Here is a 24,312-nt window from a genome sequence, read left to right as displayed (position 1 = left end):
GAGACAGGGCCTCATATGTAGCTCTGGCTATTCTGGAACTCACTACGTAGACCAAGCTGGCCTCGAACTCATGGAGATCTACCTGCCTTGGCCTCCCAAGTGCTGGGAATAAAGGCATGTGACACTATACCCTGCATATATCTTTCCTGTTTGTATGTGCATGGTGTGTATTCTTGGTGTCCATAGAGGCCAGAAGAGGGAAGATCCCCTTGGATTGAAGTTACAGGTGATTGTGAGCTGCCATGTAGATGCTGGAAACTGAACTTGGATCCTCTTCAAGAGGAGCAAACACTGAACCATTTTATGAGCCTCTAAAGGTAGATTTCCAGCCAAGGACCAGGCTCTGCTTGGAGAGGCTGTCCTGAGGAAGGTGTGTTTGGGAGCAGTGAAAGAAATGACTTGAAGTCAAATGATGGGGTGCAAGATGACAGCCTTGTAATCTGTTTGAGATAGTTCCCTAGACAGCTCTCTGTAGATAGCTCTTGGCTCTGTAGTCTGCTAGAGATAGCTTTCTGCTTGAGACAGTTCTCCTAGACACAGCTCTTTCATGGTAGAAAAAAAATTCTAAAAGCTCTCTGGATAGCTTATAGATTTTCTGACCAAAGTCAGAAAAGCTGCTAGAAAAAATTCTTGGATTTTCCAACCAAAATCAGAAATACTGCTAGAAAAATTCTAAAGGAGCTGTGTTAGCTCTCCAAGCAATTCTCTCTGGGTAACTCTCTCTTACAGACCAAACCCAGTCTTTTGGTTACATATCAATTCAGTCTTTTACTCCAGATTCCCTTTTGATTATATCATAAATCAGAATTAGCCTCTTGATTCTTAGAAAAAGACAGTAAATACATTTAAAACAAACAAACAAAACCATGGCAAATGAGTTCAGAGATCTGCTTGCCCTCATATGCACAAACAGTTAACTTAGCTGGGTGGAATCTTGCCCTGTGGACACCACTCCCCAAATCTCTTTATCTCCTTCCTCAATATCTTTCTGACAAGCTGTCTCATAGCACAGCTGCCTCTGTTCTTCTAGATCTGCGTCTGTGAAGCCCTTCATTTAATTTATACTGCTTCCATATATTTTGCATATTGAGAAATTATATGTTTTTGAACTCATGCTTTCAGAGTTATTTCCCACAGCCTTAAGGTCACAGAATAGTTTACCATTTTGCTAAGGACATTAGACACACCCTCTACTCCCAGACATGTGCTGTTTCTGATGATGATGGAGTCATTAACCTTTGCAGGGAGAACATTTCCTGAAGGAGAAACATAAAATAAATTATGAACATTATTATACAAATAAGACATACATTCACAGCAATCGTCAATATTTGTGGAGGCCCACACCCTATTGGCTCTGCTCCAGGGGCAGGAACTGTTTCCTGCCATCCAGACTGGGCAATTCCCCCACTCCCATACCACCCCTATATACTTAATATTTTCTCCTTAACAGCAGCAAACTATTCTTTCACACCATTGCCATAGCTACTCATCTTTCTGTTTCTTTTAGGCTGTTTCAGAGTTTTTATTATAATAAATAATGTGTCTATAAATAGTTTTGTTGTTGCTCCCATTGCTGATTTTCTTCTTTTGCATTATTTCCCTGAGATAAATTCCCTGGAGGTATCACTAGGTGAAAGATTACAAGGATCAACAAGACTCTAGCTAAAATTATCAACCCTTCCTCCAAGCAGACCATTCTGTGTCACTGTATCTCAAAAGAGAGTACTATCTTCCTGCACCAGCCCTTCATGGGTGCTGTAAGGCAAGGCAGGGTGGAGTCCCTCTGCTGCATGGGCATGCCTTGGGGCTTTATAATGTTCCCTGAAGATGGTTTATGGCACAAATATGCATACTCCAGAATAAGATCTCATATGGGATGGTATGATCCCAACTCCCAAGACAGATTCCTTGATTAAGTTGATTAAGTCATAAAATCAACAGAAGTTCCTCATCCCTCAACCCCTAAGAAACTGACATCATCTTCTTCAATCAGATAGCATCTCTCCATTATCCAAAAGAAAAGAAAAAGGTGTAGTGTCTTTTAGAAATAAAGACTCTGTGTGTGTGTGTGTGTGTGTGTGTGTGTGTGTGTGTGTGTTTTCCATTCCAAACTGGGTGCTGAGTGGTTGGGATAAACTATATCAATTAAAGGAAGTCCTGGCAGCGCTAGAAATGCCTTCAGGTTCTACAGGGAGATATAAAATGGGGAAAGGCTCTTTTTTCTCAAATTGGTGGAAGGTTATTGGAGACTGCATATTAATATCATACAAGGCAAGAGTCCCATCTGAAGTTATGGAAAGGTTTAGATCTGAATCATACAGCACATAGTAGGACTCATATGATACATACATACATTCTAGGTGACTGTACAGTAGGCGTTGTGGGAACATGGATAGTAAGCAGAACCAGTTTGGCCATCTCCCCAGGTGAGCAGGTGGCCTAGGACAAGGTTCAGTCTTCCTTAGGCTTCGGCCTCAGATTCTGTGACATGAGAGCTACACTGTTTCCTGCAAACTTTGCTTTACAGACAAAATGACAGTGTGTGACAGGCATCCAGTAAGTGCTCATTTAACACACAGATGCGTCGCTGAATGACCAGCCAAGTCTTCCCCTACGTGAGTACTTCTCAAACTTCAATGTAAATATCCCTTGGGCTATTTCTCCAAAAAGCAAATTTTCAGATTCCATCTCTAGAAATTCCAGGATGAAGCCTGAGAATCACAAATATAACCAAATTCCGATGTATTTATGCTATTAATTCATAAACCACACTTTGAGAAACACTCTCTTATACAGAGAAATAAAATGAAGAAAAAGCATTTTTCTATCACCAATAGGCTACAAACCCTTGATAGTATCCAAGAGATCAAATAGTGAGTGATTTTATTTTTAAGACACTACAGGTAGTTCTTACCTAGTAGAATTAGGATTGTCCCAGGCAACATCTTATCTTTTTAGCTCTTGTGATGGTTTAATGTCTTTGATCCATCATAGCAATCTGTCTCTCTTCTAGACTTCGGCACAAATCTCCCATTCAGCATGCAGACAGACACTGGATCTTTAATCTTGTGTTATTTAAAAAAAAAGATTTATTTATTTATTTTATGTATATGAGTACACTGTAGCTGTACAGATGGTTTTGAGCCTTCATGTGGTTGCTGGGAATTGAACTCAGGACCTCTGCTCGCTTTAGCCTCACTCACTCAGGCTCCAGCCCCTGCTTACTATGGCCCAAAGATTTATTTATTGTTATAAAATAAAGATTTATTTATTATTATATGTAAGTACACTGTGGCTGTCTTCATGTTCGAGATCAGGCTGGTCCACCTGCCTCTGCCTCCCTAGTGTTGGGATTAAAGGCGTACACCAACACTGCCCGGCTGTGGCTGTCTTCAGACATACCAGAAGAGGGCATCAGATCTCATTACGGATGGTTGTGAGCCACCATGTGGTTGCTGGGATTTGAACTCAGGACCCTCAGAAGATCGGTCAGTGCTCTTAACCACTGAGCCATCTCACCAGTGTTATTGCATGTTTGATTTGTGCTTCATTTCCCACGACTGGACTTTAAGTGTCTTTTATTGTTTTAGCCTCCACAGGCACCACGGAAATCCTTTGCAGTGATACGTTTTTCAAATACACATTTTAATAAGTATAGATAAACATGTTGAACTGCTGGCCAATATTCATAGGCAAATCCTTTGCCATGAAAGTGGCTCAGATGCAGTCGGGACCAGTTGAGATCTAGGCTTTGGAAAGGGTGAGTAAACGCTATATAATCCCATGAGCTGCTTCTTCCTGTAGAGCAGGCAGAATTCTTACCTCACAGGGCTGTTGGGAGGATTGAATAAGAATATGTTTCGAGGGTTTCTAGTTAGTTTAAGTGACAGACACTGACTCTTCCTAGTAACCCTGAAAGGACCACAGAGAGTATCCAGAACAGATTTCAACTTCCATCCCCTGATGCAAAGTCAATAACTGGTGTGATCGTTTGTATACACTTGGCTCAGGGAGTGGCACTATTAGGAGGTGTGGCCTTGTTGGAGTAAATGTGCCACTGTGGGTGTGGACATTAATGCCCTGGTCCTAGCTTCCCAGAAGCCAGTCTTCTCCTGTTTGTCTTTGGAACAAGATGTAAAACTCTCAGCTCCTCCTGCACCATGCCTGCCTGGACACTGCCATGCCCCTACCTTGATGGACTGACTCTCTGAACCTATAAGCTAGCTCCAATTAAATGTTGTCTTTTATGAGTTGCCTTCAGGCTGGAGGGATGGCTTCTCAGGTTGAGAGCACTGAATACTCTTCCACAGGACCTGGGTTCAATTCCCAACACCCATATGCCAGCTCAAATCTGTAACAGATATACATGCAGGCAAAACAACAATGCACATAAAATTTAAAATATAATAATGAATTACTTTTTTAAAAAAAGGGGGGGGGGCATTGCCTTGGTCATGGTATCTCTTCACAGCAGTAAAACCCTTCTGTGCAAAATCAGTGTTTTCTCTTTTTATTTGTGTGTGTTTCACAAGCACACACACTTGGGTGCCTGTGCACATGCGTGTGTGTGTGTGTGTGTGTGTGTGTGTGTGTGTGTGTGTGTGTGTGTATATACTCAAACGTGTGCGCACATGTGTAAAGGTCAGAGGATAACCTTCAGGAGTTTGTTCTTTCCTACCACCATGTGAATGCTGGGGATTGAATTCAGGTCATCAGGCTTGGCAGCTGTCTTGCTCACTCAGCTTGCTTCACTCAGGGTTGAAGGACACTAGTCATGTGACCTGCATGGGCATTTCACAGGCCCCATTCACTCGACTCTTCACCTTGTTTTTGAGACAGGGTCTCTCACTGAATCTGGACCTCACAAATTTGGCTCCTCCTGGCTCCGCCTCCTCAGTATGTGCTGTCATATAGGCTTGTTATGTAGGTGCACTCTTGCTTGTATGCCAAGCATACAACCTCCTCAACCCCCTTTTCTTTTGTTTTAAGGTTTAGAATTTTAAGCTTTTAGGAAACCGGTTGTCCGAAAACGTTATGTGGGTTCTCTCTAGAGATGAGAAAGCCATTTACCATCCCAGCTTCCATAGAGCAGTACAACCAAGGCTTATGCTTCACCGATCTTCTCAGGTCACGTGATTATCACGACTTTTCTCCTATTGCTGAGGAACACCCAGTTTCCCAAATAAAGATGAATCCCATCTGAAAGAAGACATGAGAACTTTCCGCTTTGTGCTGTAGAGAGGAAATACTCCAGCCCTAGGAGTGAGGCAGACATTGGGATCTCGGAGCTACTGTGAGAACACTGGTCTTGCCTAGTCCTCTGGAATACAGTTAACTTTAAGAGGGTCTGTGCCATGGAGGAAATTGTATCTGTATCTATATTTTCTGTAGGCATTTCAGCTAAAAGCAAGAAAACTGAGACAATTCTTGGTGTCTAAGAATAAAGTGGCCGGTAGTAAAACATGAGAGCTTTATTTGATGGATTGTAAAGGAATTGTTTTAAAGGGCTACACAGACTTACTTGTAAAACGTTCTGGGTACATTTTGCAGAAATCAGAAAAAAATGCAAAATTTAGATAAGCTCAGGGCTTTCTGGATTTGTGGAATAATATAGAATCTTCCCAGTGCTCCCTGGCTCCTGCAAGAGCCAATAAGAACCTTAGGCTTAGGTGGTGGGATTGTGACATCATCAACACTCCAGCCAATCTCTTTGATGATGATTTGCATAGTTTACTCCCAATCCAAAAGAACTTGATTTCTTGTCAGGATAGCACTGAGTGGAAGTGTTATTCTCCAAAAGAAAAGGAAGAAGAAAATTGCATTAAAAAAGAAACATTTGTAATGACATTGAAATAAAAATACAGTGATTAAAATTATAACCCTTCGAGTCCTTAGAGTGCTTTGCCCTTCTAAATGTTCCACTCGGTATGCTGAATCTTAGAATGGCACTCCCAAAACTTGATAACTCATTATTCATTTGATGTTTAAATGTTGTTTTAAAATGTGTTTCTAGGGAGGTGGAGGCAAGAGGTCAGAAGGTCAGGGTATCTTTGGCTACAACAGTGAATTGGAGGCTGGCCAGCCCCAACTACATGAGACTCAGTCTCAAAAAAAAAAAAAAAAAAAAAAAAAGGCTTAAAAATGACTCCTAACTTTTAACAGAGTAAAAGGTCATACTTAACAATTTATTTTCTGCGATGATCTACAAATCTTTCACTGTTAAGAAAAAGAGAAACTGCAGGGGCAGTGGTGGCGCAGGCCTTTAGTCCCAGCACTTGAGAGGCAGAGGCAGCTGGATCTCTCAGTCTGAAGCCAGCCTGGTCTACAGATCAAGTTCCAGGATCCAGGACAGTCAGTGTTACACAGAGAAACCCTGTCTTGAAAACCCTAAAAGAAAAGGAAAAAAAAAAAAGAAAGAAAGAAAGAAAAGAAAAGGAAAAACCTTTTTATTTCTCAGACTTAACTGCTTTTATAGAAAAAAGAAACATTCATCTACTCTGGTCTTACCTATCCATCTTGGCACTTTTGCCTCTATAGGGAAAAGCATCAGTTGACCAAACTGACCGGGGTGTTAACAAGGACACAGCACGCGGTAACACTCTTATCTTTATTTCCATACATAGCCACCAAGTTAGCAAATGTAATACTAGTGAGGACTGACTTTGTTCTTCATTCTAATTGAGATTTCTATTCAAGGAGCATGTTTAGTAGGTCAAGTCTGCTTTTCTCCTACAATGTGGGGGAGTGAACACATCGCTCCCTTCATTCAGATTTACTGACGCCAGTCATGTGTTCAGCACAGGCATGTCAGAGATTCATTCACTTGACTCCTCACAATAGCAATGCGAAGAGCCATGCATATTGCTGTCCCTGTTCACTTACAGTTGAGAACATAGGTTCATCGATTTGGTTGTCTCAAACAGAATCAGAATTCTCACATAAAATTTTGGATATGCCCTTCAGGGGATAGGAACTCACAGGAAGACCAACAGAGTCAACTAACCTGGACCTTTGGGACTCTTAGAGTCTGAACCACCAACCAAAGGACATACGCAGGTGTGCAGCTTGGTCTTCATGTGGGTCCCTTAACAACTGGAGTCGGGGCTGTCCCAAAAGTTGTTGCCTATACATGGGGTATGTTTTTCTAGTTGGGCTGCCGTGTCTGGCCTCAGGAGAGGATGCACCTAGCCTCACAGAGACTTAATGGACCAGGGTTGGGGAATATCCAGGGGTCCCCACATGCTCAGAGGAAAGGGGAGGGACCAGGGGAAGAATTGTGGGAGGGGGTAAACAGGAGGGGGCAATGAGCGGGGTGTAAAGTGAATAAGTAAAATAATAATAATAATACATTTGACATGACTAACAGGCTTCCCACTATACCATATTTAGTTATAATAAATAGATGTACCAAAACAAAATGAGATATTCTAACATAACCTCTTGCTTTGTAAGTCTGCAAAGGTTTGTCCTACCTTAAATATAAATATATAATGTGCGCTTGTGTTTTCTCAAAGCAACAAAGAACAATAGGATGACCATCAATCCAATCCTTTAAAGCAGAATTTCAATCAACAAAATACTTCCAAGTTGTATGGATCTCAGATTACTTGTGTTGTATGGCTAATGAAAATCTGTCACTTGCTTCAATCCAGCTGCTACGGGTCATTTAAGTCTCTTCAATGATGTCACTCCTAAACTTCCTTTGAAGTAGCTTTCTTTCTCTCTTTCTTTCTTTCTTTCTTTCTTTCTTTCTTTCTTTCTTTCTTTCTTTCTTTCTTTCTTTCTGTATGTCCCTTTCAGAAATGGCTGAGATCTATTTGAATTTTATGGATGACATCTATGATAGAGTCATAGCCTGTAACCTTGTGCCACGCAGTGTCTAGATACTTTATATATATTACTCAACATTCTAAGAGGTAGATAGCCATTACCCCAATTTCCAAATAACTAGGAAACCTGGACACGGTTTAGGGATGGAGGTGTAGTTTAGAGGTAGAACATATGCTTAATATGTGTGAATCTCTGGGTTCAAGTCCCAGTAGCTCACCCTGAAAAGAAGGAAAACAAAGAGGATTTTATGAAACACACCAAAGACTTCCTGTTGATGTGTTTCACACCTTGGACATTGTTATGGCTATTCCTGGCTGTCAACTTAACTTCATCCGGAATGAACTATAATCCAGAGCTGGAGGGCACACCTGTGATCCAGATCTTGAGGCTGGAAGACAAAAATTTCTGACCCAGATCTCAACATGGGATGACACACACCTTCGATTCAGATCTTGAGGCATAGTGGCCATGAAAAGCTTAGGCTCATGCAATGGAGTACAAGCCTTTAATCCCAGAAGACTGAGGAAAGCAGGTCTCTGAGTTCAAGGCCAGCCTAAGACAGAGCAAATTCCAAATCCAGGCGTGGTGCACACCATTCCTCCTCCTGGAGGCTACATAAGGTTGGAAGACAGAAGACCCACTCTTCTTCATCTGCTTGCACTTACTTGCCAGCACATCTGCTGGAGCCTACTTCTTCAGGATTCCAGCTTATACAGAAGACAAGCTGAAGCAGCCATCCTCCTGGGACTCAGCAACTACCAGATTCTTGGACTTCCTATTCACCACTGACCATTGTTGGGTTAGTTGTCTTGTAGACTGTAAGTCATTCCAATACATTCCCTTAAGAACATTCCACAAGTTCTGTGACTCTAGAGAACCCTGACTAACACAGACATAATAAATACATAATACTATTTTAAAAATCAAATCTAAGCCAGATGCTTCTAATTTCAACCCTCAGAGGCTGATTCAGGGAGATTACAATTTAGAGGCTACCCTGAGCTATTCATAGTGAAGCACTGCCTCAAAATCAAACTTGGATGATCATCGATTTGTTAGAGAAATGAAGCATAAGTAAAAATTATGATGTTTTCTGCTTCCTAGGGGGGGTATTTAATTTTCTGTTATGAATTTATTTACTGTATTTTCATATGTACAAGTGCTTTACCCACATGGAAGACTATGTACCATGTGTGTGCCTGATGTTTAATGCTCAGGCAGGCTGGAAGAAGTGGTCAGAGAAAATGTTAGGTTCCCTGGGACATAAGTTGTTAGCTGCTATTTGGGCACTGCTATTTTGAACCCAGGACCTCTGGAGGAGAGCCCAGTGCTCTTAATTGCTGAGCCATATCTCCAGCCCCATTCTTGAAGGATTCTTGAAGAACTTCTGCTTTTCTTCAGCTTGGAGTCAAGGAGGGCCCACTGTGTGTTCCAAACCCCTTGCCACCCAAGACTTGCTCATGCTTTAGGGGCCTCTACATGTTCCTCTCCCAGCCCAGGCAGAGAGCAGTGTGTTTCTCTCCTTTGCACCATATACCGAGGGAATCTGCTCCCCCCCCCTTCCCCCAACGGCTTGTCTAGTCCCTGCCCACGATCTGCTCTGGCTCTGGCACTCTGCCATTCCTCACCATTGAAAATCCAAAAGGCTTCTAGCTTTGCATTCCCAAACTGTGCCTGATACTGTGTAGTGGATATGGGGTGGGGAGGTAGAGTGTTTTTGCATTCCCAGCCCATTCTAAATTCCCATCTTCTAAAAACAGAGCTGCTTAGTTTAGAAAGTGGCTCCCTGAATAGAGTAAATTCTTAACAACTTGGTCTCTTTTAGGATACACATCAAAATAAGGGACTGGAATGGGGGAAAGGCTTAACAGAGTTAGGAAACTCACAGACTAGTGGGACCGAAGTGAGGCAAGAAGGGTTTGGTGAGTGTGAAAGAGACTGGCAAACTGTAAAATCCTTCAGAGAAAGCTCTGTGACTCACAGGGGGAGGCGCAGCCTTTTGCAGTAGCCCAGGCCTGTGTTTCTCAGATGTTACCGTGTGTGAGAATTACCCCATGGGCTTGTGAAACATGGCTCGTTGGGTCCATGACTTCTGATTTGGTTGTATCCAGGAATTCGCATTTCTGTCTGGTTCCCTGGTGGTGGTGGTGATGATGATGATATTGATGATGATGATGACGACGACGTCTACGATGGTGATGATGCAGGGTCCAGTCAAAGCCTTAAGAACTACTGGATGCTGAATAAGGGCAACCCATCCATGCCAAAGGAGGTATACAGTTTGCAGAACGAATAGGAATTAATAGAGTAGAAAACTACTACTCTCCATTTTTAGGTAGCTCCATCTGCTCTCATCTTCTAAACTGCTTAGCAATAGTATGGGGCAAATGCAACATTCTTTTTCCAGTCTTTAGTATGTATCATTAATACCTACCATTAATACCCATTCCTGTTTAAAAGCTGCTTCCGGTGAGCATGTATTTGGGCACTGAATTTCTAAACGTAAAGCCTACGTTCTTATGAGATGTGTATTTAAAACAGAGAAAGAGGGGATGTGGCAGAACAGTCTCACTCCTTTGCTTTTGTAGCTATGAAGGTAGGCATGGGTTTGCGACCCAAACCACCTATTCTAGAAGGGACTAGCTTGTCTCTAACTGAAGGGATGCATATAATATAAGGTGCAGAGTTAGGGGAGTGATGATAAACACTTAATGTGCCCCTCAACAAAGCGAATGGGCGGGGTGATCGTGAAGGCCTAGCCTGGGAGAGGTGGCTCCAAAGCCGGCACAGAGCTGAGCTCCAACACAGCCTCAGCCCTCCAGACCCTCCCGGGGGACGCGCGGTGCAACCAAGCCTACAGCGGTGTCCGCGCGCCGTCGCGCAGCCCTCCGGCCTTCCCATTGGCGGGCGGCGCCATCTGCGCTCGCCTCGCCCTGGCGCTGGCGGGCGGAGGCCCGGGCGGGGTAGGCCGCGCTCGCGGCGGGCTGTGGCCGCAGCCTTGCGCGGCTGCTGAGGAGAAGCGGGGCGCGGGGCGGGAGGAGGCAGGCCCATGCGGGGCGGCGGCGGCGGGCGGCGGGCGACGGCGGGCGGCGGGGCCCGGTGCCCAGGGCGGCCCTATGGGACCCGCCCGGCCGGCTCCCGCGTGCCCTGCCTGGCCCAGCAGTCCAGCCTGCGGGCGGGGATGCGCGGTGTGGTCCAGCTCCCTGCCGCCCTGCGGGGCCCTGAGGCAGAAAGTTTGGGGGTCGGGAGCGGCCCCCCTCCCGCGCCAGTGACTGCCTAAGGACCGCTGCAGCCCGGCTTCGCCCGCGACCTGCCTCCGCTCCCCAGGTCGGAATAAACTATCCTAAGGCTCCCCCTCTTCGCCCCTCCCTCATCCTCTTTTAAAAAGATAATTTCTTAAATTCAAGAACTCGTGATCTGCCTACTCCCCTCGTCCATAATTTAAACCCCAGGTCTTTTGAGTGCAAGAGGGGGGTGCGGTCTCTCCCCAAGATAGCACGCTAGAAGGACAGATTCCCCTTGCCGACCCACTTACACCATGAAGAGGTGCAAATCGGACGAGCTGCAGCAACAGCAGGGCGAGGAGGATGGGGCTGGGATGGAAGACGCTGCTTGCCTTCTGCCAGGCGCGGACCTCCGGCATGGGGAGGCCTCGAGTGCTAACTCCGCTGGCGGGCCAACTTCAGATGCTGGCGCTGCGGTGGCACCCAACCCGGGTCCCCGAAGCAAGCCTCCTGATTTAAAGGTGAGCGCAGACCGTCTCCAGGCAAGCCCAGCCCGCCACGTAGCTTCCCCCACCCCTCGCAGAAGTGTCTTAACCGAATAAAAGTGATGGGGAAGCTCGCAGAGGTCAGAGAGGATGAATGATGTTCGGCTATGTTCGGAGGGGGAAGCTAGGCACCATTTGTTCCTGTCTATCAGCTCCATCTCAGGCCTCTGTGTTCTTCATTATTCAGCAAACGTTCTAATGACTCACTCATCTGAGATTGTTTGAAGAACGTGTGTGAAACGCTATTTTGCAGACAAAGGGCTGGCGAGATCTAAGATGCTAACTTAGAAAGTTCACAGTACTCTCCCTTCTGTAGGAAGGCTAGAGAAGAAGATTGTAGCTTGGGAAGCTAAATAGGTGACCGTTTACCTTCCTATGCCAATTAGCCTCCTCCGAGTATGGATTTTTTTTTTTTTTTTTTTTTGAGCACCTTCCTGAACGAAGCTCAGTTTGTCCATCTATGAAAGGGGGGTGTAGATGTCTTGCCGTTAGGTGGAGCCAGAGGTTAAGCTAGTACTTGGAGATCCCTCTCTGCCTCCTGAACCAACCCCCAGGGTGGAGAACTGACAGGTGGCAGGGCAGAGCCTGGGCTGATTGGGGCCTCGGTTCAAGTTGCACACATGCTGAGCCGGCAGCTAGAACCAGAATTGGAAAGGACCGTTCACATGGAGCTGTTTATTTTCCAGCCCGAGGTCTTCCAGGCTATTGGCGAGCTGTATTGAATACATCTCTGTATCAATTACAGCAGCAGCCAGGATAAATAATGCGCCTTTGCTGGAGTTACCATCGGGACTGCTGGCTCAGGCTCCTTAGGCCAGCTCACAACTGGGCTGAGAGAGATGTCAGCTCCCGGAAGGAACTTAAATGCCTTGGGGATTGATGCCTTGGAAATTTTCTCCGGAAAGGGTGCAGGGTCTGGGATAGGGGAGCAGAAAGACCTCCCGTTAGGTTAAAGCCTTGTCCAAATGGCTGTGGGCCCCGAGGAGCTCACTAGAATAAGCTAATGACATTCCTTCTTTGGTCTGAGCAGCTCAAAGTCAGGAAGCCAGGTGAGTGCATCTGTGCTTTGTGTGTGTGTGTGTGTGTGTTGTCCCTTGGGGAAGAGAGCCCGCTCACTCCTTGTGTGGACTTTTAAATTTTGTGGAAGTTTTGCAAACCTGACCTCTTTCTACCCACCTTATGCGTAATGATGGAGTGTTGAACACCTCGGCTTTCTTCACAAAGCTTGTGATTCCCTCAGGCTCCAAGAAGTGTCACTCCCTCCCCCAAGTGACATGTTTTCTGTTTTAACTGAGATGGTAAGCACAGAGAAGTCCCTTTAATGCTGCCAAGAGGAACAGGGGGTGACCTTTCGACCTCCCTCTGCTGGCTGTGCTAAGGGGGCTGTAGTTTCTCTGTGTCTATAAAGCTGCCCAAGGCTCCTTGTCTGTACCCTCCTGTGTCATCTTTTTTGATGACATTCATTTTGGTCAGGGGCAGAGAGAGCAATAGCACTGCACTTGACTACAATATGTTAACCGCTGAACTGTCCTGAGGAGGAATTGAGAATTGAGGACCCTTACACACATACACACACACACACACACACACACACACACACACACACACACACTTCTATACAGCCCAGGCAGTGTGGATCCAAGCTCATGCAAGCACAGGGAAATGCACAGAGCGCTTGCCTGTTTATCTCTGTCTGTCTCATCACAACATGTTTACTGCAGGACAGAGACCTCTCCACCAGATGTGACTCGGGGCTACCAAAATGTGACATGTCACTTAACTTTTCTGAAGAAAGGAACAAGGGATATTGGAGTGTGGCAAAACTTGTTTTCCAGTGCTGGACAAGTTTTCCATGGCTGACAGTTTAGTGGAAAATTTCCATCATTGTCTCTGGAACTGGGTGGGGGCTGACTTGTTCTGAATTTGATAATGGTACCAAGAGGGATGTGTTTGCTTTTTAATCTGGAATGTCCTTTTCCCTTGCCTGTGTTTAGTTGATGCTGTTCAGGAGCTCTGGCTTGCTTTTGCTTTCATTTTGAACTTGGAGATAGGAACTTTCAGTCCCTTAGTCCCACTTCTATTTTCTTGTGACAGCTCCAGGCATGGTGACTGATTGTGTGTCATGGAGACAGTCATCTTGATTGTTGAGCAAGGAGCAAAGGCATTTAGCTCTATCTAAAGCACCTCCATAGCAAGAGAGAAAGAGGAGAATTTGGTCTTTGCTAGAGATCTGAATGATGCCCAGCTAGTGATGCTCAGCAGTGTTAGGGGCTTTGGCTTTCTCTGGTCCTTCAAGGATGATCACGATGTGCATTTCTTGGCTTATTTTGTGTGGAGGTTGGGGTAGGGGTGGATGTCCTGAGATCATAACCAGCGTCTTGAGCATGCTAGACAAGCCCTCTATCACTGTAAATTTCTTCTGTGGTAGCTTGGAATCTGTGATTATGCGGTTGGGGTGGGGGGTGGGGTGGTCTGGAAAATAGTTACATAGTAACATTTTAAAACGGTAACTATAACAGAAAAGCAACCTGCGAATGGGCTTGGTCCCATAGGAGGCTTGTGTAAACACTTCTGAGGCTTTGCCAGAGCTTCATATAAGCATGAATCCTCCAGGGGGGAAGATCTCAGCAGACAGTATATAAGGGGAGCCTGATAGTTAAAATGGATTCCTTTAACCACTCAAGCTCATGGCTCCATTCACTTGGTCTCATGATCCCATCCTTTGCTGCTATCCAGAGTCCCTGCTTGTTCAGGAGAGACTGGCTGGCTGACCTAAAGTGTAACAGAATTCTCTAGTGAGGAGACTGGCTGTAGTGAGAAGGGGTGGGGAGGAGCTTAGGGGAACTCGGCACACAGAGATCCTGTCAGAATACAGCCTGTAGCTGAGGCCTGGGAGAATGGCTGAGTATAGTGTGCAGCTCTTCCTGAACCCTGGAGAAGCCTGAGGTTGCGGGAAGGCATTGCCCACCCTCCACCACTCACTCCAATCCCACCGCTCTGTGCAGGAACAGAGCCTTTTCTGAGAGGAAGAGCCGGAGGATGCTGGCCAGGGAAAGTTCCCAGAGGTGCTCTGTCCTCTGGGATTTCTGAACAGTATCATGATCACTCCTTCAAGAAGATAGGGGAGTTCCACCTTCATGTTGTTCCTATCTGGTTGGAAGTGCTCTTGACTCAAGGCTCAGATCCTGTTCCTCTGTTCATAGCTTATTCTGTTCTCTCTTCCTACTGAGTGAGGAGCAGGGAAGACAACAGACACCAAGGGAAATTAGAGCTGAACCCTAGGTGGTTTTCCTGGTCGGGTACTTGAGGGTGTTTCAGCATCCTACGAATGGCTCCTGTTCCTTCCCCATTCAGTGTATTGGTGAGAGGGTAGGTTTGTGTTAGTCTGTTGACTTAACAGATAACTGGGCACTTTAAGACGGAAAGATGTTATTATAAACATTGAAATAGGACATGCATATAATGGTGTCCATAGAGAGACACATGTGCAGTTTAATAAAAGCAGAAATAGACAGGTCATCTATTCACAAATTAACATTGACATTCCCGACCCTCTGTGTTTCTGTTCTATTGTTCTATTGTTTTTTTGTTTGTTTTGGTTTGGTTTTTTTGAGACAGGGTTTCTCTGTATAGACCTGGCTGTCCTGGAACTCACTTTGTAGACCAGGCTGGCCTCCAACTCAGAAATCCGCCTGCCTCTGCCTCCCAAGTGCTGGGATTAAAGGTGTGCACTACCACTGCCCGGCTTGTTTTGTTTTGTTTTGTTTTTTAAGGGCCAGGAGTTGGTTAAATTTTGCTGTATCAGTCTTTAAATAAATGAGAAGACTAGCTACTACTAGACTTGAGAGGGGGGCGGGGGTATGAAGGCCAGTGTATAGCCTGGGACTTTGGATGATTCATTGACTGTGGAGTATGGCTATCCTGGGGGGGGGGGCCGGACAGTATCCCTGCAATCTATGGGGCATGGGCCCCTCAGGTAGATTTCACCAGGGGAAGCAGGATTGAGGGAGAACAAACCCAGGAAATGGAAACTTAGTTCTTCGGCAAGGCAATGCCTTCTTCATTTTCAGGTGAGCCTCCAGGGCCTCCAGAATGAAACACTTGCAAGAAAACTCCTAGGGCACCCAGGCTTCAGTGTGCTTGGGGCACATGCAGTGGAATACGATCCATGGGTTAATCAGGGAGATGCTTGAAGAGGAGATGGCTTGAGATCAGAATAGTAAAGAAAGGGCAGAGCATTAATTAACAAACAAGGAGAACGCCTAGCTAGGATACATAAGATGTCAAGAACCTAGACCTCAGTATAGTGTTTACCCCGTTCCCTTTCCCTGTCAGTGCTGGGGGGCCAGCTCCGAGGATGCTCAAGTTGCTAGTTTTGACCCATCTCTACTTTATGAGGACACTGGATCCTGAGGCTGGGGACTGTCCCCCACCCCCAGCCTGCAGCAGTATTCAGAGCAGCCCTGTGTGTGGGCTCGGGAAGAACCAGAGCTTGCAGGGAAGCATGTGGCAAATGAAGCTCTCTGTTCTGCCACAGATTGGGTTCTAGATTCACTCCCAGCTGCCCTAGTTGCAATTCAGTGTTTACAGAGCGGGCTTCTTTTTCTGTGTGTATCCAACTGTGGCTTGGCTGCCAATCACATTAAGAATGTCTCCCTCTACAAGGAGTTGAAACGGAACGGTCAATGGGTTGTGAATGTGGAGGCAAGGTTAAATGCTGCTGTGGATAGGGAGAGGTTTGAAGGTGCTCAGGTGTGGTGGATGGTCTTGCTTACAACCCGGATCGCCTGTGTTGACCTTTTCCAGGAGACTTGGCATCTCCCTTGGAAATCCCCATCTAATAGGATGGTGGTTCTTTGGACCCAGGCCCTGGCTAAACAAGCGTCCATAAAGAAGGGTCTCTGCTTGACTGCTAAACACAGGAGTCTGTCACTTGTGTTCAGAAGTTAAAACAAAGCTGGACGAGAACAGGCAGGTGGTGGATTTCACTTCTCAAACCAAACTAGCAAAGGACACCCCTTCCAGCCACACTAGCTAAGAGATAGCCACTGCAGGAAAGGAAGCTGGCTGCAAGGGCATGAATCCCCCAGCAAACCCTCCCTGAGCCATCTACGAGGACAGCAAGGCCATTCTCCTTCCAAGTCAACACATTCTTGGCAATTACTAAGATGATAGATGGAGACAGGAGTTCGAGCCATAGTAGGAGGGATCTGCGTTAGAAAACAAGCAAAAAACTGCTCAACTGAGCATTTTTAAATGTTGGAAAAGATTAAGCCTGTGCAGAAGGTGATTCTCTAAGGATTACATCACTTTTTAGGATTGTTTTGTAGACTGGGGACAAATAAGTAAATTGTAACGGCCACGTTTGCAGTGAGGTCTCTACCAGGTAATAGGTGAGACAGCTGCAGCTCGGCAGCCACTCATCTTGTCAAGGATTCAGCAAACCGGTGGGTAAAAGGGTGGAGAGCCCTCCGAGAGCGCTCTAGAGGCCAAGGCCCAAGACAGCTCGTGATTGATTGCAGCGAATGGTGCAGATAATGAGCCCTCATGGGTTCGGAGTAGAGGGATGCCATGTATGCTGGCATGACCAGAGAGTGGGTAGAGGATAGCTATAACCGGGAGAGGCAGAGAGAGGGTGCATCGAAATGGCAACTTTAATAAAAATCTCCTGTGCTGGGCTCCATGACTTAGTTCTGTGCAGAGGCCCCAGTGGGTGAGGTGACCTTTCCCGGCTGACCTTCGTTAGCTCCAGCCAGACTGTTCTAAGCACAAAAGGCACAAGAGTTGAAATGGGGGTGGCACTGGGACTCAACTGTTCTTGGTTTAAGTAAGGCCTGCTTTTTTCTTGTTGGTTTGGATGTGAACTGATCCTGGGGAAGGGTGAATGCAGAAACCATGTTCCCATGGCTGTGTTTCCAATAGAAACCCCAAGCAGGCTGGGAACCAGCTGCTGCTGCCTCTCCACCACTCTGTGGTCAGCAGCATGAAGCCTGGGGGGGGGGGGGAGAGACCCTGCCCTGCACCCCCTCCACAGCCTGCCTTGGCTGTTTGGGACTGGGGAGGGAGTAGTGGAGACTTAACAATCCCCTTGGGATCCTGACAGTCTCTGTGGGTTTTCCCAGTGACTCGTTCTCTAAAGCTGGCCCTGTTTCCATAGAGACCCTATAAATAGAGGAAACGTTGGCGACCTAGGCTTATAAAGGCTCAGGGTGACCCAGGTACCCCTGAGTCCTCACAGCCATGTCTGTAGTAGAGCAGAGGGAATGCCAGACCAGGTTAAGGAAGGCTAAACAGCTGATACCTGGAGATTATTAGCTCTTGGTTAATTGTGCCTGCCCATGACCCTGTCAGTGATTCCAGGATTTTGATGAGGACATAGGGACCTGCAGGTATTGGAAACTGCTTTGGGTCATGTTGTTGTAGCCAAATGGTGCTAAGGAGACCACACCCTGAAGCCTTTTCCTTTTGGCATCTTTAAGCTGTCTTTGCAAAATCTGGAGCAAACTTCCCTTTGTTGGACCCACACCCAGGGAGGAGAACAGCTGAAGCCTGCTGTTCAGAAACCACAGGGTTCTCAGGAAAGAGAACCATTCTCTTTCCCGAGAGCACAGTGCTGCCCAGAGAGCATGGGGCCTCCCTACTCTGGAAGACAGTTCCAGGGTAGGGACAGTAGGACTCCCTCACTGCCCTCCCCTGGTGAGGTGGAAGCTGCCCTTTTTAGTTATCCCCTTGGCCAGCCTGGGGACACACTGTATTTCCCATGGGTACAGAAAGCTTGTGCCCCATCCCTGACTCTCCAGCCTCGCAGGTCTCTTCTTGACACACAGTTTTGTCTGGCCCTGGCAGTGGCTTTTGGCAGCTGGAGGAGAGCAAAAGTCAATGTGGAGAGCAAGTGACATTTAGAAGCTGGAACCTGTTAGTCAGAGCAGGTGGCGCTTTCTGCTGCGTTGGTGGCTAAGTTCCCTCGAGCTAGTCGCCATGGTTTTCCTCACTTCTGAAACTTGGGGCTGGGTATGTATATGAACTGAGGGTTTTTTTTCTTTTCTTTCTTTTCTTTTTCCCTCACATCATGTTATGTCAAAACCCTAACCATCTCGCTGACACCCACAGGTAGAAGCAGCTGGCCTGTGTGTCACCCTGCTATTCTTGCTTCTTACTCCCCCTACCCCACATCGTTCTTTAATGTACTTTTTGCTTTTTTCCTTCATATCTTCCGTGGACTCCTGGGTACTGCTGGTGCAGAGATCCTTCCCATACAGAGCTCCTGGGGAAGGGAGAAATGAAGATATTACCTGCAGACCTGTGGCTAGAGGCTTGCCCAGGTCCCGTGATGAGCCCTGAGCAGACCCCCTACAGTTTAGTGCCCGACCCTCCTGACTCTGACATTTTGGCTATATTTTAATCCTGCCTTAGGTGTTGTCCCAGCAGACACAACGACTACTGTAGTCTTGTGCCAGGTGTAGGCCAGGAAAGGTAAATTCAACTAGAGGTTGGAGGCTCATCTTTATGGTTTGGATTATCCTCCTAACAGTTATGTGCCTCAGGTTTTTTTCATCTGCAAAATGGAACATGGCTACTATGCTCCGTCAGCTTTTGGCTCCTGGAATAAGACTAGTGTCGGGTTAGGCTGACAGCAAAAGTTTAAAACACTTTGTATAATTTTAAAAGCAAATTAGACAAGGGTTGTAGGGGTGGAGACGATGTGGCTGGTCGGTAACTGAGATTCTCCAACCCCCTGCCCCATAATGCACCAGATGCCAGAGCTGTGTACCCAGGAACTCAACTAAAGTCTTTTAGGGGAAATATTGTCACCCTGAGTGGGTGGGAAAGAGGGGCTTCTATGTTGGAGAAGCAAGTTAGGGATGGGGTATGGGGGAAGGGCCTGGAATAGAATGTAAAAAAGTTCAGGGGATGTAGTGTATTTAGCAGGAACAGTCAGGCAAAAATCAGGGCCAGGAGGCCCTATCTGGGGTACTTTTCTGGAAGTCTTGTATCAGCTTGGGCCTGGCCATGTGAGGAAGAGAGATGGTAACTCAGCTGTAGTCAGGAGGCCCAGGATCTATCTAGCTCACTCTGCGCTTAATGACACATGTGTGCTACCATCCACTCTACCTTGGACATCTTGGTTTTGACCAGTATAAATTCAAGTGGGCTTGGGGTGCCGCCTCTATGAAGAAATGGCAACCCTGGGAGCACCTGGCACAGAAGACCTGTTTCTAGGGCCACCCCAAACCTCAGTTCTTCAGAAGGAATCATTTCCTATCTGTGGGTGCCAGTGTGTGGTTGTTGCTTTTGTGGGAATCTGAGGAAACAGTGAGATTGTGCAGGAGAGAACAGAGCTCCAAACTCAGCTAACAGTGAGGTGTAAAAATGGACAGATAGGGCCTGTGAGGTTCCAGGCACCAGGGGTGGACTGTAGGGCTTGAATGAGGGTCCTTCCATTCTGTGAGGGTCCTGTAGTCACATGGAAGCATAGGTGCAGCTAGCCACAGACATCACTGAGTGGACAGCCACTCAGAAGCTGGAGACTTACTCTTTCCTGCTTTCTTCATGCTCAAACTTTTGCTCTGTTTGTTTCTAAAAGAGAAAGAAAGAAAGAAAGAAAGAAAGAAAGAAAGAAAGAAAGAAAGAAAGAAAGAAAGAAAGAAAGAAAGACTAGTGTGTCTAAATTTTTTGGGTTATTAAAACAATTATTTTAATGGTGGAGGTTGCTTTGTGAGGTTATAGGATGTTGACACAGAGAAAAGCCTGCTGTGGCTCCTGAGCCCCAGGTAACTTGGCTCTGTTTCCCTCTTAAAGGACACAGTATAATGTTTCCCCTGGTCTTCTGGGTCCCACCCAGCCTCCCACCGCTCTGGAGCTCTTGAGAAGACGTGGCCTACACAGATAAGCCATCTCCTCACGGGGAAGCCGACTACCGTTACATGGCAGTTGCCACCAGCCATTTATCCTGGTAGTGCTGGGGCTTGGAGGAAGCAGGTGGTGTCTCTTGGGGCAGTGCCGCAGAGAGGCAGCAGCAGGCTCCAGGGATTCAGCTTGGCTCTAGTCTGGGGGAAATGAAAGCCTCCTGTCTGGACAGCAGTAGGTATTCTAGGCTCAGAAAAATAATGTTTATTTCATTGTCAGCTATATCACAACTTAACTGGCTGTAAGTAACCGAAAGTCATAGTAGATTCTTATGGACAGAGGTAGCTTTTTGTAGACTCCTATTTTGTAAACCCTCCTGGCATGTGTTGTCCTCTGTCATCGGCTATGTCATCTCATGGTTACAATATGGCTACCAATTCCCCAGACACTGCTTTCACATCCCAGATGGGGGAGTTAGAAAGGACCAGTCCCTTTATGGAGAAAGTGAAGCAGGAAGTTCTAGCAAGGTGCAGTAACACCTTGCAGTTTGATTGGTGAGGAAGGCTGAAAAAGGTGCTGGATGCAGAATCAGCAGAGCCTGCTTCGGAGGTATAACCTGATTATATGGATCTGTTTTTTCCAAGGACTGTCAATGAGACCTCTGTGGGAAGGGAGGTTTGGTGGTCTCAATGCCCCAGTGCAGCCCGAAGGACAGTCTGACATGGAAGAAAGGAGGTGATGAGACTGGGGAGACCAATTGAGAAGGATGTAGCTCCAGGAATGCCTGTTCACTACTTGTGTGCTACTAAGCTACAGGCTACGGCCTGAGAACATCCTGTTCAGATTTCTTTTTTTTTTTTTTTTTTTTTTTTTTTTTGGTTTTTTTCGAGACAGGGTTTCTCTGTATAGCTCTGGCTGTCCTGGAACTCACTTTGTAGACCAGGCTGGCCTCGAACTCAGAAATCCGCCTGCCTCTGCCTCCCGAGTGCTGGGATTAAAGGCGTGCGCCTCCACGCCCGGCTCTGTTCAGATTTCTAAAAGCTGAACTTACTTTAGGAACCAAAGGGTAGATGACCTTGTAGGCCTGGCAGGCCACCCATAGGGATCCCAGCGTTCAGATGTCTAAACTAGCAGCTCTGCTCTCTTAAGAATAATCCCACCTTCAACCCCGATTGACAAGGCATCCAGGAGCTTTCCATTAACCAGGGCTTTTTATCTCTTCCCCCTTAAGAAAATCCAGCAGCTCTCAGAGGGCTCCATGTTTGGCCACGGCCTGAAGCACCTGTTTCACAGCCGCCGCAGGTCACGGGAGAGGGAGCACCAGGCGTCTCAGGAGGCCCAGCAGCAGCAGCAACAGCAGGGCCTATCCGATCAGGACTCCCCAGATGAGAAGGAACGCTCCCCGGAGATGCACCGCGTCTCCTATGCTGTGTCCCTGCACGACCTGCCTGCCCGACCTACTGCTTTCAACCGGGTGTTACAGCAAATCCGCTCCAGGCCCTCCATCAAGCGGGGCGCCAGCCTGCACAGCAGTGGCGGGAGCGGTGGCCGCCGTGCCAAGAGCAGCTCCCTGGAGCCACAGCGTGGCAGTCCTCACCTGCTTCGTAAGGCCCCTCAGGACAGCAGCCTGGCCGCCATCCTGCACCAGCATCAGGGCCGACCCCGTTCTTCCTCGACCACCGACACCGCCTTGCTCCTGGCCGATGGCAGCAGTGCGTACCTCCTGGCTGAGGAAGCAGAGAGCATCGGGGACAAGGTAAGTCTGGGTGGAAGGAGAGCCACAATGAAACCTCTAAGGCCCAGCTGGTGCCCCGACTGGCACTGCTGATACTTGCTACTCTATTATCTGTCCTGGCAGAGGAGTTAGGATATGACAGAGCCAGACATCAAGTGCATTATCCAAGGAGCTAATTTTTGTTTGTCTAGGGGATTGGTTTTTCAAAAATGGTTGTTTGCCCAGGCTGATAGTAATTTCGGGTTTCCTTAAATATGTTTTGAGGAGACTGAGGCCTAGTTATTCTTCCTAAGTAGCCACTGTATCTCTTTGCTCTTCTGTATTGCCAATTGAAATGGGGGCAATGAGAGTAAAGAGTTAGCAGAGGTGACTTCCTGGATTGGAACCTGGCACACTATCTGTCCTGTGACTATTACCAACTGACAAAGGGAAGGAATCCATGAAGTGTGATTTGGCACTTCATGAATGTCTCCAACTCATTTGTTTATTTGTGCAGCAAATGTTAACTGAGTGTTTATTGGATGTTAGAGGAGCACACAAACCAGTGTGGCTGATCTCATGCCACCCTGTGTCTAGAAACACTGGTGGGAAGGCTTTGATGGATGCCTTGGAGCTTGGAAACACAGTAGGCAGTGTGGGTGGAGGGGAATTGGCCAGAGACTGTCTGGAAGTCTCTACTAACTCAATCTTGAAGGAGGCAGGGAAGGTTGGTATATAGCAAAGCAAGGGAGCTGGCGGCGTGTGCTTCTTGCTTGTGGAGACTCAGGGAGGCAGAGGCCAGAGCACAGAGAGAGGGTCATACCGTGACCAGTCTGAGAGTCAAGTGAAGCTATGGGAGGCTGTTAGGCAGGGAAGAGGGCACAGAGAGTGATTAGGACTTAGGCAGTAGATTAGGAAGGGGGTGGGGGAGGAGCCAAGGAGACTGCAGCCAAGAGAAGGAAAGGGGAGAAATTTACAACATACTGGGGAGTCAGAATCAATGGAGAAAGAAGATAAGGAAAACAGGAAATGAAGGGGAGAGGAAGCGGATTTGGGAGAGGGGCTGTCCTGTTTCAGGTACTGGCAGTGGCCTGAGGGTACGCTGGCAGGTAAAAGCAGCACAGGGTTGAAGTCCCCCGATGTGGATGAGGTGGATCCTCAAGGGGACAGTTCAAGTGAAGAGAAGGCTGAGACCAGATCCCGCTGATGTAGAAGGGACAGGAAGCCACTCTGACCCCATCGGCTTGTGGCCCATCGGTTTCCCCCCTCCTTCCCTCCTTTCTCGGGCCACAGCAGCATCTCTCTGCAGGTTTGCTCCCACACACCTGGGTGCCCCTCCAAGGCTCTGGGGCTGGGATTAATTTTCCCCCTCATGGACTTCATCAGCAGAAGGAAAGAGCTGGAGGATTGATGGGAGAGATGCTCAAGGCAAAGATGGCAGAGCTAGCACAAAATTTTGGCTTGCAAAGGAGGTAAAGAAAGCTGATGTGGAGAAGAGGAGATGGGGGATGTTCAGGGGTTAAAGAGCAAGTGCATCGAGAGAGCATATGGAGGAACTGGAGACAGATGCCATTGGGGTTTAAGAACTGGAAACTTGGTTAGGTGTGAATGTACATACCTATAATCCCATCCTTAATGAGGCTAAGGCAGGAGGATCATGAGTTACATAGTTACCTATCCGAGTTACATAGTGGGACTCTCAATAAAACAAGGACTAGGGATATAAGTTCAGTGGTAGAGTATGTTAGCACATACCAGGTACTAGGTTTGAACCTTAGAAGAAGAATACAGGATTAGGTGTCTTGGGAAATGGGAAATATGGCCCAGACAAGGAAGGAATGGAAAGAGATTTCATTTGATATGCCAGGAGCCCAGAGGTTAGGTGGGCCGCTTGGTAGAGGGGAAGCTATGAGCCAGGCTTTGCTTGGTGAATGATGGTGGAAATCAGAGAGACATAAAGGCAGATGATGTATAGAGGGCAGAGGGAGGAAAATTGCTACAGCAGGGAGCTCAAAGCTGAGGGCTGGTCTGCCCATGAGAGCTGGAGGAAGTGGCCTGACTTCTAGAGCACAGGAGCTTTGGGGAAGAGGAGCTGCAGGGAGAGCCTGCTGATGGCAGTGACCTACCACAAAGGATGGGCACAGTGGAA

General features: G+C 47.0%; 1 protein-coding gene and 1 non-coding gene across 3 annotated transcripts in view; one reads left to right on the top strand and one right to left on the bottom strand.

The window, feature by feature from the left end:
* Positions 1 to 630: 630 nt before the first annotated feature.
* Positions 631 to 692, bottom strand: LOC115032402 (U7 small nuclear RNA). The gene has a single exon (XR_003838076.1). It is a non-coding gene; the product is annotated as a U7 small nuclear RNA (small nuclear RNA).
* Positions 693 to 10,840: 10,148 nt separating this feature from the next.
* The window catches only part of Tmcc2 (transmembrane and coiled-coil domain family 2), a 36,047-nt gene continuing 22,575 nt past the window's right edge, over positions 10,841 to 24,312 (top strand). Inside the window, exons 1-2 of one of the 2 annotated variants that reach the window (XM_021157752.3) lie at positions 10,841 to 11,578; positions 21,681 to 22,205. In XM_021157752.3, coding sequence (XP_021013411.1) covers positions 11,372 to 11,578; positions 21,681 to 22,205 — 732 coding nt within the window. In that variant the 5' untranslated portion in view covers positions 10,841 to 11,371. Of the gene's footprint in view, positions 11,579 to 12,229; positions 12,652 to 21,680; positions 22,206 to 24,312 lie in introns of those variants that run through there. The other variant, XM_021157761.3, reaches the window with a different exon arrangement.

This window comes from Mus caroli, unplaced genomic scaffold (assembly GCF_978045245.1).
Source record: "Mus caroli unplaced genomic scaffold, Mus_caroli_1 scaffold_1, whole genome shotgun sequence".
Classification (NCBI taxonomy): domain Eukaryota; kingdom Metazoa; phylum Chordata; class Mammalia; order Rodentia; family Muridae; genus Mus; species Mus caroli.
The sequence above is the reverse complement of the archived record's forward strand: the minus strand, read 5'-3'. Positions and strand labels throughout refer to the sequence as shown.